We start from the raw sequence: 18,712 nt of genomic DNA, 5'->3' as shown, positions 1-18,712 counted from the left end.
TCTCAGAATGACGCCAGCTGTACACGCCAAAAAAATGAGCGGCATGATCGAGCCACCGCATAACAGCTGCGTCAAAAATTCATCATATGTGACATGTTGCGCTGTTCTCTCCTAACTTGGACGCTTTGGGCGGTAACTCGGCGGACGTCCGCGTATCTGGCTCCCATAAAGCCTCTACATTAACTCTAGTGATCTCCTTTGTCCCGCCCTGCTCTCAGCTAGATGATACACCTGCTTGTGCCGGGTATAATACGAAATTGTTAAGTCATCACAGGCGTCCTAATAACTGCATTTTTATTTGTTATTTGATATTCTATATACTATCTGAGGATAACTAATCATGATCGATTCGTTGAAGAAAACATTAATTTTCGCGCACTGTTACTACTTTGACCACCTTCCTTCTTTCAGCTTCACGTGAATAGCTTAACGCTTCCGCTCCATCTGCTGCGCCTACCTAGATATAATTTAAATCAATGGAAGCTACACAACGCACTCTAAACTTGTAAGGACTGGCTCTGTACATCCTTGGAATTTCCAGCATGAAATGCAAATTGTGTGCATACACCAGAAGCCATGCGAGAAAAAGCCAGGCCCATAAGAAACTAATTAAAGTACAACCAACTGTATCTGATTTCCTTCATAACACAATACCGAATTCCTGCACACGCAGGGCCGTGTTCTTGCCGGACGCCATCGTCATCCTCGGCCACATCTCCTTCCATCCACACTCGGTTAGAAAATATATCACGGACTTCAGGTGCCTCATGCTGCCGCCGAATATATACACAATACCAGACAATGTGCGCGACCTTGTGCCTTACGCTCACACATACGTAAGTGCGTCGTGTATTTATAAAGTTTATATTTATAAGGTTTATGAAGTTCTTTGCAGAACACACAAGCTCGTATTAAATGCCGAGCAACGAAGACGGCCGTTTTCTTTTTAATTAGCCTTTGATGCAAACTTATCGTATTAAGAGCAAGAATAAAGATTTCAAAAAACGTTAGAGATAGCTGCGGCTACCTGCGCTGGAGGAATGCGAAAGCATTGACGCCTCTACGACATTCGTGGGCTCTCTTTGCCCCCCTTTGACTCCATTGACGTTTGCTTTTAATTAATCAACTAATTATTCCATGTCGATCAAATATTTTTGTTATGTTAACTGTCGCTCGTCAAACACATTTCAAACCATTTCAAATTTTATTTTCACATCTTTGCCTCTTTTTTCCACTATTTTGCCGTCCACGGCTGTTTTCTCGCCCATTCACTATACCGATGTCCGCGCTATTTCGAAATTGTTTTTTATTGGCTCTAATTAATGAACTAATCTTCCTGGTGGCGTCAAATTATCTGCGCATCATTCTCGCACTTTTTTCTATTGATCACAACTATTAGTTTGATGCTGCCTCTTCTGAGAACATTATAAGCACTGCAGACGCGTTTTGATGACACGCTTTGCTGACACGCTTTGCTGACACGCTTTGGTGACACGCTTTGGTCACACGACCCTGTCGGCATAGCCTAAAGATTCTTTCGCAATAATAATATAGAAATAACAAAAAAATAGTGTGGAAGATACTCTGACCACGCAACACCTGCAAGTAGTTAAGCAGTTTTAAAATATTGCATGTAAAAAGAGGACCTTATGGCTTCTTGTTACTTGCTTAACGGCAATGTCCTCAGTGAATTATTTCTTTTGTACCACGCAAGAAATTCTGACTTTTTTTCACGCTATTCACACTGTGGAGGCGTAGTCATGACTATTTCGTTTTACTGAGCAGATTTGTTGAGGCAGCATCACTTTTTGAAATGGCGAATCGGGCTTCTTAAATGGTTGAGAACCGTACGTAAAAGACTAACAAAAGCGTTTTTCTTTGTGACATTCTTGCCTCTGTTATATGGAGGCAGCAAAGAAGTTTCGATAGACTGGTTCGCCTATCGAATGGTTCGTCTATTGAAAGGTTCGGTTCATGGTTGGGCTGAATAGTTTCTTCCCGAAAAACATTCAGCAGGAAAAAGGTGAAGTGTCTTTTAACAATATTTAGCTCGGCTTGAAATAATGACCGCCTTTCAAGAAAATGAAATATTATTTAGATGTTTGGCTACATTAAAATAATTTATGTGCCGCTAGAAAAATGTGTCCTTTAAAGAAAAGTGCATGATTACTACGTTGTCGTCTAAAGCTACATTAAAAGTTTTCCTCTTATAGCCCCCTTATCTTTGCGCACCCGGTTTCTCTTCAAGTCTTGAGTCACGTTCTTATTGATGTTCATTAAATTTGGTTACGAAATATCTGGTTTGTGTAACGATGATTCCAAAGTTCTCCTGAAACATTGATATTAGGCCACAACAGTTACAGTTGCGTAGCATACGCGATATACCGCTGCGTCTTGATCCTCTTAGGGAATAACATCAAGAATGATAACTTTCTCTTTAAGTGCAAATAATCGAACCCTTGTGCGTACAACGAAATTTCAAATTGATAAGCAGATTTGTTCTTTGCACATTTTAATGTTACGGCGTAAGCTTTCGAATGACGTGCGTTCGACCCGTCATGCTGGATTATCTATAATTATTGTGTACTTTTTGGAATTATGTTGTATATTCCACAAATTATAACACAGGTTAGGCACGGCTGTGGGGTTTAATTTCTCAAAGTCACCCAGGCTATGAAGGACGTGGATGAGGGGAGTCCGGATAAGTTCAATCACCCAGGGTTCTTTAACATGTATCGACATCGTACCGTAGGATTTCGCCTCCATCGAAATGGAATCGCCGCGGCCGAGATCGAACTCGTGTCTTTCGAGTAAGCAGCCGAGCACACTAACAACTGAGCCAGCGCGGTGGCCTTTAACATAGGTACATATAGTAAATGCTGAAGGAGATCTTAAAGTCGGAGTCTGAGTGAGCAGTCCCTATCAATATTAACACGTTGTAAAAAATCAAAATAACAGCAGATCATGCACAATATGAACTCAGGAAAGCAAACAATTTGATACATAAGGAAATATTGGTTGACATTAATATAACCAAGTTATATACGGTTGTACAAATAAGCAATTACAAAAAATCTGAAACACACCTTGAAAACTCTGTATAAGAGGCCATAAAAAGAAATCAAAAGAGAAATTTTCGACAATTTATGCAAATGAACATGAAAAAATCTTCAAATTCAAAGTAGGAACTCTCTGAACTTACAATTAAAGAAACGAAGTGAAGACAAATGCTTTATTTTCTAATATATTAGTCCATCACTGATGAACCATAAATATCAGCTCTGAATTTCACGTAAGTTGTGGTGGGTTTTGCCATCAAAAAATTGCTTAGTGCGAAAGGTGTGAAAGTACACTTCAGTATCTGACTTGCATTAATTAGTTGATGCAAGGTTACCATTGATGAACTAAATACAAAAAGTACTTTGAGAACATTTGTGCTTTTGGGGTACGCATAAAATTTTATAATTATGAAGATGAGATGGGGATCCTAACATGAAGTGACTGAAAGTTATTTGGTGTAGTGACTAATTTCGTAGGTGTCGCAAGGAATATAAATGAGTTATGTAAGTACGACTCCACTCTTCTATAGAGTAGCTTATGTGGCTATGTATTAATGACTGATAAAGGAATATTAGGGTACCAATACTAAATTATGAACGCATCTTAGTAAGTATTTTTATGCCATATGCTGTTTCTTGTTACAGAGTGATTGTGCTTGCTAATTTTTTCGTGCTCTTCTAATTCAACTCGAACAAATGTTGTCTTGTAGGGGCCGTGCAGTGCAACAAAATTCGTAGTAATACGTGCAGCTCTGGCATAGTTTTTGCTCAGCATCGAAAATAAATGTCTACATTCCTTGCATTAGAAGTGAGCGGGCTATTTTGGCGTTATTTTGACAACGAAATGCAACGTCAGCGGCGCCGGCAGTGAGTTCAAACAGTAAATGTTACAACATTAGTGGGAAAAAAATATAGTCATATAATCTATGCATAGTAAGTGACTGAAAGAGTTTTTATTTGCGACATACTGCTAGCGTCATCGTGGAGGCTTTTGCAGGACAGGGACAAATTATATACACACATAAAAACGGTCACAGTCAGGTTGCTGCAGGAATGAAAAAATTAAAAAAAAACTTGATTGCAAAACAACTTGCAAAAAGAAGAAGGCAATGCAATACAATGCGAAAAATCATAAACACGGAAAAAACAAAAACGAACACACAGTCAAGAGAGTTCATGGTACCCTTGATATATCTAGGGAAAAAAAAAGGCATACGAAGAGGATTTTTTCATGGGCCAATGGTATTGTTCCTAGACTTAAAAATTGTTGATGATAATTACTGATTGCTCCAATTCAAGTTGATAGCTACGGTGTAGAACGAAAGGTACACCAGTTACGCAAATTAAATTCAATGTAAGAAATGGTTTGGCTTATAGGGGTATAACGTCCCAAAGCAACTCAGGCTATGAGAGACGCCGTAGTGAAGGGCTCCGGAAATTTGACCACCTGGGGTTCTTTAACGTGCACTGACATCGCACAGTACCAATATAAGAAATGACTGAAAGCTTTAGAGAGGTTAATGTATAGAGCACCAATGAGCTGACAATCGTCGCTTGTTTTTTTTCAGATATAAATCAGTCGCGTCTTGGTTTGTTCTTTCGAATGCGCGAGTGCGAAGTTCTGCTGTATATTTTTTTACTGTAGATGATCATCGTAGCACTTCCTAGAGGTCGCTTCTTCAAAGAGTAGACGGAAGCTATATAATATAGTGGGCGGAATAACATCTTTTTAGTGAATTCAACACACTGCAGCCGCTATTCATTTTTTCTGCTCCACGCAAAACATCGCGGGGTATGCGAGATAGCAAATGCAGAACACTTTAATCAAGCAGATCAAGCTAATGTGTGAAAAACCTTCGACAATCTCAAAATTACTAGCATAAATTAGAAGTAACATTAAATGCAATGTAATGGCCAAAAATGGAAGATACGCGTCGTAATTCAGAATTGACTCTGGATCACTGTACAGAGGAAAGAGTAACAGAATACAGTTGATCGTGAACTTGATCCCAGTAATACGAGGACAACTGTAGCACAAGCATCTACTACAGAATTTAAAATTTCCCAACGAAAGGCTGTCAATACTTGTATAAGAACATTCACCCCGTCGAGAGTAATTATGATTAACATAAAGCTTTTCGCATTCAGCGTTATGCACACTGACAACGGCTTTCTTTTTTTCACAGTACGAGGGCTGCAGGCTGGCCGAGTGCTTGCGGTCGCTCCACGAAGTCCACATCCCCATCGCAGTCTCGTTCACGCTCAAGGGACGCTTGTGGCAGCCACGTAGCGACGACGAAAACGTGACAGCCAAGTCTTTGGGCGACTACGGCCTGTTCAAAGACTGCGATCCTGAGTCTGCTGACTCGGACCTGCCCCCAGCAGCGGTGAGTGAGACCGCACACACCAGGCTTACAGAAATTGCTGGAGCAGGAGGTGTAACCGTTAAGAAATGAGGAGCGTTTTCCACTTATATCCACTTCCCCGCAGAAAGCAATTACTTTTCGAACGAGTTAGAAAGCTTTTTTTAAATCTTCAATGTTCAAGATACGGCCACCATGCTGAGATATTGAAATGGCGTCACTAAAGAGTACGTTATGCAAACAGTAAGTCTCTACAACAGGAACGGTGCAGCAATGATACCCTGGTGGGTGTTTTGTGTAGAGCTAGGCCTCGTCCCCTTCTAACGCCTATGTGATCTCAGACCTGTAGTCACTCAGAAGAAGTCAAGGAAAACTGTATACTCGGTATTCGATTATCTCGCGAATATCGCATTTCGTTCGCAGAGAGATAAAGAGGAGTGAAGTTTTTCTTTATCAACTGAAAGACAGAAAGGAAGATGTAGAGGTTATGGCGGATGAGGCGTAAATCGGCTTCTTAGGAATCACGCCCAAATAAAGCACTCCTTGCGATATAGAGTATATGACGTACAGAGAGAAGTTGATGCGCCACGGGAGAATTAAAACTACAGTGTTACTGGATCACACAACACGAACGGGCGATGAGGGGAAGGGCCATCCGCTCGGATTCGAAAGAGGCAAATCCTAGCAGCGCTTCTTAGGGTATTCAGTTGCGATATATCTGAATAGGTGAAGCTTCGATCGCATTTCTTGCCTATAAATCGACGACTTCTGATATCCGCTCAGAGGACATCCCGACTTGGCTCTGCGGCGGTTGGCTGGAGCACCGAATGCAAAAGGGACGGCCCGGGACTACAGCTGATTTGTATTTATTGTTATTCCACCTCCGCAGTACCTTCAGTGCCGATCGATCAATAATTGCATCGAAGTAATCTTTTTTTATGAAGTCCTGCTAAAATGTTTACATTTTACCACATAATTCTAAATTCTAAATTTCAAATTGACCCTTCTACAAAGAAATGTCGCATGCCACCCCATATTTCTCTCATATGGAGCGCAATGAGTAACAGCTGCGTTTATAGGGGAGGAGGTTTGATGCAATAAGAAAATTTAGTAGAGCGGAAACGTAGTCACCAATGTGCATACCGGATTACTGCATCCCCGCGTTGCCCGCGTATTCGCACCTCCGTGGTCAGGTGGGGCGCACATCTATTACTGCGCATGCGCTGTATGTACTGTGTATAGTCCGCTATACTTGAACACTAAGGCATCTCCACTAATCAAAAATTCAAATTCTTCCTCTATTGTGATTGTAATTTAAAAAGTGCTCATTATATAAATCAGTTTTCTGTCACACTCGATCATGCAGCCATAAGACGCAGACACTGAAGTTGGCATTAGAGAAAGTCCCAGACGGATGAAAGTTGACAGGCACCAGTTGAAGCAATTTACAGGGGCATGTGGAGTACAGTACCGCACCTCGATGCCTCTTGCAACAAGTGGTATAAGGAAGTCAGAATGGGATTTCTTAAATAGTGGTTACATTGGTGCGCCCTCTTCTCGGTGGCTACTTTGTTTTTCTTATGAACTGTCTGCTTTGTTTAGGGTAAACAATATATGAACACTGGATTTCACATAACTCGGCACCCGAGTAATAATAATTGCTTTTTGGGGAAAGGAAATGGCGCAGTATCTGTCTCTCATCTCGGCGGACACCTGAACCACGCCATAAGGGAAGGGATAAAGGAGAGTGAAAGAAGGCAATAAAGAAGTGCCGTAGTGGAGGGCTCCGGAATAATTTCGACCACCTGGGGATCTTTAACATACACTGACATCGCACTCGGCACCCGAGTAGACAAAGTTTTCAGTTTTCCGTGTGGAGAATATGTGGAGAATAGAAAGCGCTAATTATTCCCTTTTGTTTTTTTTTTTCTACCGAGCCACTGCAATCAGATTACTAAGGGCAGATCTGACGGCCGCGCACTCTTTTTTTGTACATTTTTCTTAATAACAAAGGTTTGCAGTCTGACCAACACAAACCTCTTCAAGAATATGGTATGGGACAAGGATACTAAGACAATGGCCTCGTTCGACACAGCCTTCCTCCGTGAGGACCGTCGAGTCATGTTCGCATTTGACAACCATGTGACATATCGGCAGAAGGTGGGTCACAAAGGGCATCCTATGGTGCACTGTTTTCTAAGTCATACAAGGCTTATTTTTACAGTAACACAATCTCTAAAGGGGTGCTCATTTTAATGCGTCCAGTGACGCCAAATGTGTGGCGGCTAAGATGTATTGTTTAGGGTATGTCTTTTGGTGGGGTTTCTGGGAATGGTTTCCGCGTTCAATAACTCAAGCAATGTGCATTCTGGGTTCTGATTACTGCCTCTAACACTTTCTATGTTTCTTTCATTTATCTCAATCTTTGCTATTCAGGATTATTAACTCTTTTTTGATGCATAGTTCAGATATTTGCTTAAATTTTATATATGCCAGGCGCATGTAAGTAACAAAAATATTGACAATAACTTCTTTTTGTTGCAGTAAAATTGAGCTTTGTTTCTTAGATACAAATTGCTTAGACACAAACCTGAATCCCTATACGTTAATGTACTTTTCATTAAGCTCTTTGAAACCTAAAAAATTCCGGATCTAGAAGAATCAATAAGCGTTAAATATCACCGCCAACAGAGCCATGGTTATATACTTCACAGACTTAGAGCCTCATCACTTATTGATATGACCATTGCTGAGAGAGCAAAACAACTGGTGCTGTAAGCAGACATTGCTGCGCTTGCTAGCAAAATATTGAATGCGAACGATACCTCGCTAGGGCACTATTTTCGCAATGATGTTATCTTTAGCCTTCATTGCATTTCGGTGAGGAACTCTTCCCTACAAATAATTGCTGAGCAGAAGAGCGTTAGTGTTTTACGCGTCCTTATTGTGCTATCAGCTCAGTACGTCGGCTAACATTACGTCAACATGTGATTTCATTGACTGTGAAGTAACGTGAAATGCCATTATTTAACGACTGCAGACAAGAACAGCAGTGCAGCAAAGGTGTTTTTTGCTCCAAGATTACAGGCATCGCATAAGGGGTATCACACTCAGCCAACTTTTGTTTGGCGCTCTCTGAATGAAATCAAGAAGGAACTAATACCGATATTGACTGTTGATTGTTTAATGCCGGATTTGGTTTGTTCTTAATGCAGTAAGTTTGGTCGTTTTTTCATTGACACTCCTGTAGTAAAATGTCGCTGCTCTCAAAGAATTTGCGTATGACAAACGGAATTATTTTGAGCATAGAGCCGTTTTAAAAGTGGCACAGAGTATTTTGCAGGAAGGCTGTAAATGGTGTAACATTTCTGTTATCCACATTGGTGGCTTCCTTTAAGAAACCAGCGCCACAGCTGTGCAGATGTATTACACCCTTGTAGCCTTTATACTCTTCCAGCAAGAACACTTGAATATGCCCATAATGACCAACTGTGAAATGAATTTGTTGTCGATTGTCGATAGTTTGTACCTTCGCGGAGAGACAAAAAGTGCTTAACATAATTTCGCTGAGGACTCTGGGTTTACATATAGATGTTTGCGGCTTTTTGTTTGTAATATAAGATTGTAGATCACGAGGAAAATTCGATATACTGTATAAAGCTCACATCAAGCGGGATGTAGATCTCCGAAGTATGACTAGTAAAGTCTGTAGGATTTTGAGCTTTGAAAAGTGCCACGAGTTGCAAAGAGATTGAGCAAACTATCCCATAGAGAAAAAGTATAATAACAGCAATCATGATGACATCTCAGTAATCATGCATATAGCTGCGTCCCGATTCTGTAGGCTCAAAGAAGAAATTTTAAGAATGTCAGTGAGGACGAAGCAACGCAAGTAGTTAGCGACCAAATGATAACAATTGTAGCTAAGAATTACATTCACGAATTCATAATCTGCGTTGAATGAGGAAGTTGACCAGATGATAGAGGAGGATTATGCCAACCTCACTAATACCTAGCCACTAGGGTAGGAAGGTGAGTCCGTGGGAATACGAATAACGCAAAAACAACCTCCTAAAGAAACGGCAGGCATTTTTGTTGGGTGAAGGGACAGTGTACATTGTGCTGTACAAGTCTCTTGGATGGTTAAAAGAAGCCATGCTCTATAACTTTCATTCAACGATCAAAAAAACGTCAACAGCAAACATAACTGAGAGAGCCATGGTGGTACTATTGCTGATAAAATCAAGCAATAGATCTTGTTAAATGTTCCTAGAGATTTACGGCACAGAATCTAGTATATATCTTTTTTAATGTGGCGATCACAAGGGCAAAAAAATTGGTGTTTGGTTTTCTTTGTTTTACGACTCTTTTAAAATGCTTTGAGCACATCAAGCTTCAAATTCCGCAGAATTGTAACGATGAAGATAAAGATAGCAAAAATTTGAACAAGGGAAGTTATATTCATGTTCACTTGCAAAGACGAATGGCGCACACTTATTCAAAATACAAAAGAAGGTGAGCGTATACAGAACGGGACGACTAACGGCTTGTCGTCCCACTCACAATTTCAGTTGTGCGACGCCAAGCGCAACCTCACGCAAGTCGTCTTCACCCTGGCCGCCTTCGACGTGAACTTCGATAGCACCGAGGGCACCTGTCCGGATGGCAAGCTGTACGGCTACTTCAACCGTACACTCATGCTCAAGAAGTTGTCCGCCTTTCTCGAGAACAACTACACCGACTCCAGCAAACACAGAGACTGCCTCGACCTCATATGATCTTGAGTTGGAGGCATCTTGAGGCAACCCCGAGTGTATTTTTATCGCGGAACAGCGTCAGTTTTAACGCTGTTCTGGTGCTTATTCCACGATCGTAGTCTGTGAGCTAGAAAGTATTTTTGCTCGCTACTCTATGTGCAATTCCTATCACTAATACAGTTGGGCTGCAACAAACTTCCTTATATTTTTGTGCCTTTGGCTGGGTGTGCTCTTGTGATCTTTTTTTTTTAGCTGCAACTTTGTGAACTCTTTCGGTGTTACGGAAAAAGATTGTCGCTGGTGCGTGCAATCGCGATTCTTGTTCAAATTTCTTGGTTTGAATTTTTTGTATTATCAAATTTAGCACAAGTTGCCTTCGTGTGGACAGTGAATGTAATTTTTTAAGTATCACAAAAGTTTATTTCTTGAACTTCCGTTCTCAGTCGCACTCTTTATGCCTTCGCTCTACCCTGTACTCTGGAAGAAGGAAAGTGAGGAACTGCGATAAATTTTGGAGGTCAGGGCTCCATCAGAAGAGTATAACTTCTGGCGCGTCATGTTTTTTAAAGATAATGTGTCGTGTGACATTTTGCATTTTTGTGCACGCAATAACTATGAGTTTGGAGCTCTTATGCTTCACCTTTTCTCAATCCGCATAATAAAGCTTTCATACTCTTCTATGAAAAGGTCACTCTGAAGAATAAACTTTCCAGCAATGCTTGCCTAGCTCGCTTTCTTCAGCTACATATCCCTTCTTTATTTCATTCAAAGGCAGTTATTCATTGTAAAACCCGAGTCGAATCATCCTACAAATACATGTCATTTCAAGGTATATGTTGCCACTTCAGGGTATGTGTTGCCGAGAGCCCATGTTTTATACGGCTGTTATCGGTCTACGCTTTCTTTTTTATAGAGGATAGCCTACTGCTGGCCAGACTGCATGCCTTTTCCGCATCGAGGTCTTAGTCATACCTATAAACAGCATGGCCAGCATATTCGGGCATTCTGATGTGCTAATTCGTCAGGAGCGCGCCAATACCTACGTATATTACATGTAAGCCTTACACTACTGCCTCTGGAGTTAAAGGCCCTTGCCTACGCCATTCAATTCCGCCAGTCAAGTAAAAAAAACGTGGTGTCTTCTGAGTGAAAGCAATCTGCTCCAGATATGGGTTGAATAAAGCTGCCGTCAGCGTGGAGATATGTAGATATCTCAAGATCTCAATATCTGGATATCTGGTTTGGTTTGGTTTATGGGGGTTTAACGTCCCAAAGCGATTCATGCTATGAGAGACGCCGTAGTGAAGGGCTCCGGAAATATCGACCACCTGGGGTTCTCTAACGTGCACTGACATCGCACAGTACACGGGCCTCTAGAATTTCGCCTCCATCGAAATTCGACCGCCGCGGCCGGGATCAAACCCGCGTCTTCCGTGCCATCAGCCTAGCGCCATAACTACTCAGCCACAACGGCGCCTCCATCCGGATATCTAAATATCTGGAGATAGCTAGACATCTCATAGGGCTACGCTTACGCGTAACCCAAGGAATAATCCTACGCGTAAGCCTACAGGAGCATGTTGTACGCTTGCAGATTGACCAGTCCGTGATGGTAACACTCACGGAAGGGTCTCCGCCACATGCAAAAAACATTTTTCGTGATTCGTAAGCCCTGATTGTTCGACAACAGAGGCGTAGTTTCCGCTTCGTCTTCCACATAGAATGCGGCTTGCAAACTGTTCAGATGACCAAGGAAAATATATCGCCGTTCACTTCGCTGAGTGACTGAAATCGGGATGGAGTGCTGATATGTCGCACACCTGGGCACGAAACAGCGGGCCTTTGTTTTAGCTCACCGTATGCCCGCGTCGGTAAAAAAGCCTTGACGTGTGACTCGTGCACTACATGTTGTCGTCACGTCCGGTGCGAAGGCGGTACCTAAGCGCAACAAAGCATAAAACTGTTCTAATACTTTACTCAATTCTTTTTCAATGCTTTCTTTTAAAGTAAAGATAGTTTCATATGGAAGAGCACAGGCAGAAGGCACGACACAACAAAGGAGTACGCTTCTGTAGAATGCAACTTGGAGGAAGACAGCAGCAGGAGAACTATTTTTCTCCTTCGCAAATTTGAGCATTAGAATTCCAACACATGACACACGAGCTGTATACGCTTTTTGCTTTCCTTATTATTGTCCCTGAGGCCTTGCGGTGAGTGCAGTTTCAGATGTGGTGTACAGAGTCCAAAAGCACCTGGCGCTGCAAAAAGCGACAACGCAGCTCTGCTGAGTAGACAACGAGTTCACAACTGATCCTTGAGACCTCCTAAAATCAATGTGCTAGAGACCGAACTCTAAAAAATAGCAAACTTTTCACTTTGACCCTCATACCCTTAAGGAGGTATTACAATATAGTCTTTTTTGTAGATAACGCTGATACAGGTCATTATGCCCATTCAGAGAGTGGCCACCTGAGCCTTCAAAATGATAACACTATTGTTGACTAGTTTAATAACTGTCCATCAACTCTAGACCCTGCTAAATGTATTTGACTTTTAGACGGAAGCATAATATTTATAACTTCAGCTGCTCTATAAATAATACCTTCCTAATCAAAGTTATGTGAAAGTTATGAAAATATCGCTAAATTCAGTTCATATCAAATATTTCATGGTCTTGTCAAATTTCAACTTTCTGCGACAAAGTATCGAGGACACTAGGTTTCATACGCTGCAGCCTGCAATACTCGCCTAGCTCCGTCCGCAAAATCTCATATCTAACGTCTGTTCGTTGACTGGTGGAATTCGTCTCATCTATATGATATCCTCATCAAAAAAACTAATTGAAATCCTTGAGTCCACTGGAAGTAGAGCTTCTCAGTGCATTTGAGCATTTATAGTCCCCTCGCTAGTGCTTCCCAGCTTAGAAATCCTAATAATAGTGTTAAGTACTCAGCATACACTGAGCCCGCACTTGGGCGTCAGGAACCGCCGCCAGCAGCACGGCAGACGTGCGCCTGTGATAGCTTTTGCCTGCCGTTCGTTGAGCAAGTCGGAACACCACTACACAGTTGCCGAACAGAAGTGCCTTGCAGGTTTTGCGCTGCAACGCTATCGTTCCTACCTATAAGGCAATACATTTAGGAAATTATACACCCCAGATGCCGTCACTTGGCGGTAGGTACAAAGACATTTCCAAACCTCCATAGACTGCATCTCATACACCCAACATTACACTCCGACACCTGTCCTTGGTGCCAGGCCCGCCCTACACTCTTCCAGATTTCGTGGGGATGTGGGGCCAAACCAAGCGCTCTACAGACGGAAAACACGTTTCTTGAGCGGTGGGAGACGCTTCTGAGGTCGCAGTCAATGATAACAGGCCGCATAATCCGGAAGTTAGGAGAGAGGAAGGAAATACCGTAGTGCTTATCGGTAGTGACACAAATATTGTTATGGTACGAGTCGCCAAGCGAAGACGACGTTGTTGTGTCGCTGAGTAGTCGACGAAGACAGACGCTGCCTCTAGTGCTTGTGTGACCTGTTTCGTTGTCTGTCTTCTGTGTACGGCGTACCGTTTCTGCTGCTGAACTAACCTCGTAACGCCCGTCCACTCCGCTCTTAACTGGCTCTCATTCGGAAAACTAACCAATGCAGCTCCAGGAGGTGACGCTGCATTGACGACCCGGCCCAAAAATCCTCTCTTGACCCCCACTCCTCGTCGCAACCTTCTCGATATCTGCGTGGACGGTGCACCAGTTAAAGCTCTGATTGACACTGGCGCTCAAATTTCTGTCCTGAGCTCTTCCTTTCTCCGTCGTTAGAAGAACGTTTTGACACCCGCCGTTTCCTCAGCCATTCGTGTCGCCGACGGCGGTGCTGCTGCCGTCGTTGGAATGTGCACTGTGCGTGTTTGCATTGCCGGGCGTACTACATCTGTCCTGTTCACTGTGCTCGACCACTGTCCCCACAATGTGATCCTCGGCATCGACTTTTTAACAACCCAAGCGGCGCTAATTGATCGCTCCACTGGCCTTCTTCGTTTGGACCTGCCGCTCTGCTCTGAAAGCGTCGATTCCAAGCCATCCCGCTTACGTGCCGCTGAATTTACTCGCCTGCCGCGCGATTCTGCAGTCTATGTTCCAACGTCCCCGGTTCCCCCCGTTTCTGATGGTGCCTACGTTACTTTCCCAATCAAGGACGTTGTCCTTCAGCGAAATGTCATCCTTCCACACACCGTCATGACCGTCATCGGTAACGGCACCTACCTTCCGATTCCCAACTTCAGCCTCTGTACTTAAGTTTTACCCAGCACAACCTCCACCAAATATTACGAGGTAGTTCAGCAGCAGAAACGGTACGCCGTACACACAAGACACACCACGAAATGGGTCACACAAGCACTAGCAGCAGCTTCTTCGTCGACTACTCAACGACACAACGTCGTCGTCTTCGCTTGGCGACTGCGTACCGTAACAATATCACTAGGTGCAAAAGAACTATAATTGAGCGTGTAAAAGGTCATAAGCGGGTAGAAGTCGGAGCATTCCCAGGTGGGACAATGGACGCAGTACTGAGAGAGAAGCCTTCTCTACCTCCCACACGCGCTGGCGGCGCCAGGTCGGAAAGAAGTGACTCGAATTTTCTGCAAGCCGCTCTCCATACTTGACCAATAGCGACGCGAGCCTCTGCAGGAGGTTGAAAGAGCGCTGTGCTGCCGACGCTATGTGTCTGTGCACGCCTGCCGTGGCGCGACGAACGAACACAGGTCGCGCGCCCTATATTTGAAGGACGTCGAACACTATCTGTCAGCCGGTGCCTTGCGGAGAAGCTGCGGAGAAGCGCTCCCGCACGACCCCCGGGAAACACCGCCCAGCCACAGACCTGCGAGTGAGCGGGTGACAGTCTGCGGGACGAGCCATCGTGATCATTCGGTCGTCGCAGTACTCGCTGAGAAAACTGTATTCTATATATTTGCCTCTCTCATGTGTTGGTGCATTTTAAGTGCAATATATTTCGCGGTATTTGAGACTCGCCGTCTAGTGTCACTTAGTAGGTGTTGCAATGCTTTAAGGATCACTTTGTTTGGCTTCATACAAACGGTTAGATATTCCTGAATATCGTATCTATGCTATATTAAAAATTTTCTTTTGTGTGTGAACCTTTTGCGAGAAGGTAGAAGATATTGTCATTAGGCTCAAAAGGCTTTTTTGTCGGTCCATAAAACACTGGTGCCCTAATACTTCTCGTGGTTGTATCACTGGCCGGGAGAGACCGTGGCTGGAGGGCACTGCTCTCCAAAAGCTGTGGCAGTCTAACTGCACGACGTATGGTAAAAATGGGAAACGAGAACCCTAAATACGAATGGCTCGCAAAATCTCGCTGCGTGTTCTCTGACTTTCTCTCGTTTGGGCACCAAAGGCACGGAAGCACGGAAGCACGGAAGTACGTTGATTGATTGATTGATTGATTGGTTGATTGGTTGATTGGTTGATTGATTGATTGATTGATTGATTGATTGATTGATTGATTGATTGATTGATTGATTGATTGATTGATTGATTGATTGAGCGTGCACTAACATGCGAAGAATAATACGGGCACCGCGGGGACCAAACTTGGGTTCACGTCCAACATTCTCGGAGAACATTTTGGAAATTGGAAAATTGTAAGACACTCCTAATGAAATATTCTACTTAATGATTCATTCCTTTGATGTGTACCCAAAACTTTCTTTTACAGTGGAAATCACTGGAAATTTCCAGCGACCGCATAGAACAGTTAAGATTGCTATAGGAAACCAATGCTTAAGGCTTTTTACAACATCAAAAACGTTAATAGCGAAAACTGCCGTCTGGTGATCTGCGGAAAAATTGTTTGCTCTAGAGAAATCTTGCATTAAATGAAAAAATTGCGCTCATAAACGGTTCTCTGCTCAAAATTGCTTTTGTCCAGCAGTGTTGGCTGCGCCATACCCCCCCCCCCCCCCCCCCCGCCTACATTCTCTACGGCGGAAGCTTTCTGATGCCCGCAGCTACAGATATGCTCCTTCTCGCCTCATAACCGAGACGTGATGTTACCGACAGGCTCACCCCGAACCTGCTCCTCCCGGAGCTCTAAGGAATGATTCCGGAATACATCGTGGGAACGGTGGCGGTCATTCCGTTTGCAGTTCGTCAGATGCCGCTGGCGCACCGTGCGCTAGTTACTGCAGCCAGAGTATGGCTTCTTCGATCAGGAGCGTCATCCTAAATATATTAGGAACGTTATCCTAAATACCGACAACTGCGATTTAATTCACCTTGATACCTTGCACAAATGCGCAAGGTATCAAAGTTAGGATTTAAGCAACTTGTTTCGTCTTCTTTCAGATTTGTATAGCTGTTGGCGTTGCAATAATGTTCCGATGCAAAGTAAGCAAAAGTTTATGCGGAAGTCGTTTTGTGTGGAGGGGAGCAGCTTCGGCGCAACATAACTTTGGTTTAGTGCATAAAGAATGAATAATAATAACAATAATTGGTTTTGGGGAAAGGAAATGGCGCAGTATCTCGCATGAAAACCTCACATATTCCTTGGAATTAGTCCAAATTCTTTCAAGTTACCACCGTACGGCAAGCATCACAGCCATGAAATCTAACGTCTCACTCCCACCGTTACAATCTCGCAGCAAAATTGGTCGCCTAACGCTATTTCACAAGCTATATCATCACGTTGCGCTTCACAATTATTTCATGTCACCCCCCGAATACATTTCACGTCGCATCGATCACCGCCACAAGGTTGGCATCCCAACATGCCACACCAAATCTTCTTTTCAGTCTTATCTTCCTCGCACATCTGTGGAATGGAACCGCCTTCCCCCCGATATTGCAGCCATTCCTGATAATAAAATCTTTCATGACGCTGTAGCTAATATTTTTTATTCTGAAGAAAGTTGAGTGTGTGTTATCTGCTTCCACTGTATTGTATACATTGTTTCTATACTATTTACGTTTTCTGGATGTTGTTATTTGTTTTATTCTGGAGGAAATTTATTTTGTAGTACCGATTTTCACTGTATTCAATTTCATTGTTGTTTATCCTAAACCCACTTCCCTCTGTAATGCCTTTGGCCCTGAAGGTAAAATAAATAAATAAACAAATATATCCTTGGACACCTGAACCACGCCGTAAGGGAAGGAGTCAAGGAGGGAGTGAGGGAAGAAAGAGGTGCCGCAGTGGAGGGCTCCGGAATAATTTCGACCACCTGGGGATCTTTAACGTGCACTGACATCGCACAGCCCACGAGTGTCTTAGCGTTTTTCTTCCATAATAACGCAGCCGCCGCGGTCGGGTTCGAACCCGGATACTGCGGATCAGTAGTCGAGCGCCCTAACCACTGAGCCACCGCGGCGAGTACTGAATGATTGCGAAACCGATTTTACATTAACGATGAGGCAGCGAACCAAGCATCTGATGTTTAACAAAACGAGCTCGCTAGTGATAAACACTCTGCTGACATTCGTCCAACCTACAATTATGCGCTGTCTCTGCACTTCTGCAAATTGTGCTCTCTTTAGCCGCCATATTTTAACACGGTTTTGAAGTGATTCCTTAGTTTATACAGAGAGCATCAAGGTATTATCAGGAAACGCACCGAGAATAGAGCGCAAGATTACAGCACACCGCGCAATTGTCCTAATATGACAGCGCTTTCTTGTTCGAACACCTCCTTCACAGGTCGCCCCCAATCTCTCAGGAGAAACGTCCACTAAGCACCTTGAGCGTTTTAATAAGAAAGCGCGAAAAAACGAAGGAACTAGGAGGCACTCACAAAGATTATATTTTCCATTTCAGGTTTTCCAACTCCCAGCTTGTAAGCCGAATACTTCATTTACTGTAGCACGATAATCGGTGTTTAACAGATTAGAAGGCGAACGTAAAGACTACTTCTGGGTTTTTTTTTCAGTTAAAACACAGATATTGCCCGCTTTAAGAAGTGTATATTGACATGCATCACATATGTGCCATTTACCTTCTAGAATGTACTTCCTTCTAGAAAGGTAGTAGGAGTTCTGTACACCTGACACAATCACTATGAAGAGCACGTATTACTTGTATACATCTGCAGTGGTAGCTTCGGCAATGAGGTGGCTGTCAGCTTCGTCCTTAAATAGTTATGTGCTTAGGTTTGCAAGAACGTAACTTCGTATGGAACGATATTCGTGCAAAGACAATTACAAAACCATTTAAAAACCTCGTTGTCCGTCTAAAGAGCATTTTGTAGCCATTTGGATAAAAGGCCCGAAGCATCTGTATCCGTAGTTCCTGCTCGGACTACAGCGCGGTTGCATCAAACATCACTCGAATTATCATGTCTGTCACACTCGAGCAGTGTTCGCAGTGATTCATACCCGTGTCTGACGTCCTGCGAAGACCACAATGCTCACTTAGGAGGAGAGGTGTGCCTGATGTCTCGCTGCAAAACATCGACTGGCCTTCGCCACGCGGGAAAAGTGCAATCCGGAGGGCTGTCCAGCTTTTAAAATTTCATCAC

General features: G+C 43.2%; 1 protein-coding gene across 1 annotated transcript in view; it reads left to right on the top strand.

Moving 5' to 3' along the window:
• LOC144102365 (uncharacterized) overlaps positions 1 to 10,200 on the top strand; it is a 38,780-nt gene extending 28,580 nt beyond the window's left edge. The window contains exons 11-14 of the mRNA XM_077635656.1: positions 674 to 836; positions 5,246 to 5,446; positions 7,436 to 7,582; positions 9,994 to 10,200. Of these exons, the coding sequence (XP_077491782.1) occupies positions 674 to 836; positions 5,246 to 5,446; positions 7,436 to 7,582; positions 9,994 to 10,200 (718 nt within the window). The remainder of the gene's footprint in view (positions 1 to 673; positions 837 to 5,245; positions 5,447 to 7,435; positions 7,583 to 9,993) is intronic.
• The last annotated feature ends 8,512 nt before the right edge of the window (positions 10,201 to 18,712 follow it).

The sequence above is a fragment of the Amblyomma americanum genome, chromosome 8 (assembly GCF_052857255.1).
Source record: "Amblyomma americanum isolate KBUSLIRL-KWMA chromosome 8, ASM5285725v1, whole genome shotgun sequence".
NCBI classification, from domain to species: domain Eukaryota; kingdom Metazoa; phylum Arthropoda; class Arachnida; order Ixodida; family Ixodidae; genus Amblyomma; species Amblyomma americanum.
This window is presented reverse-complemented; position numbering and strand designations above follow the sequence as displayed.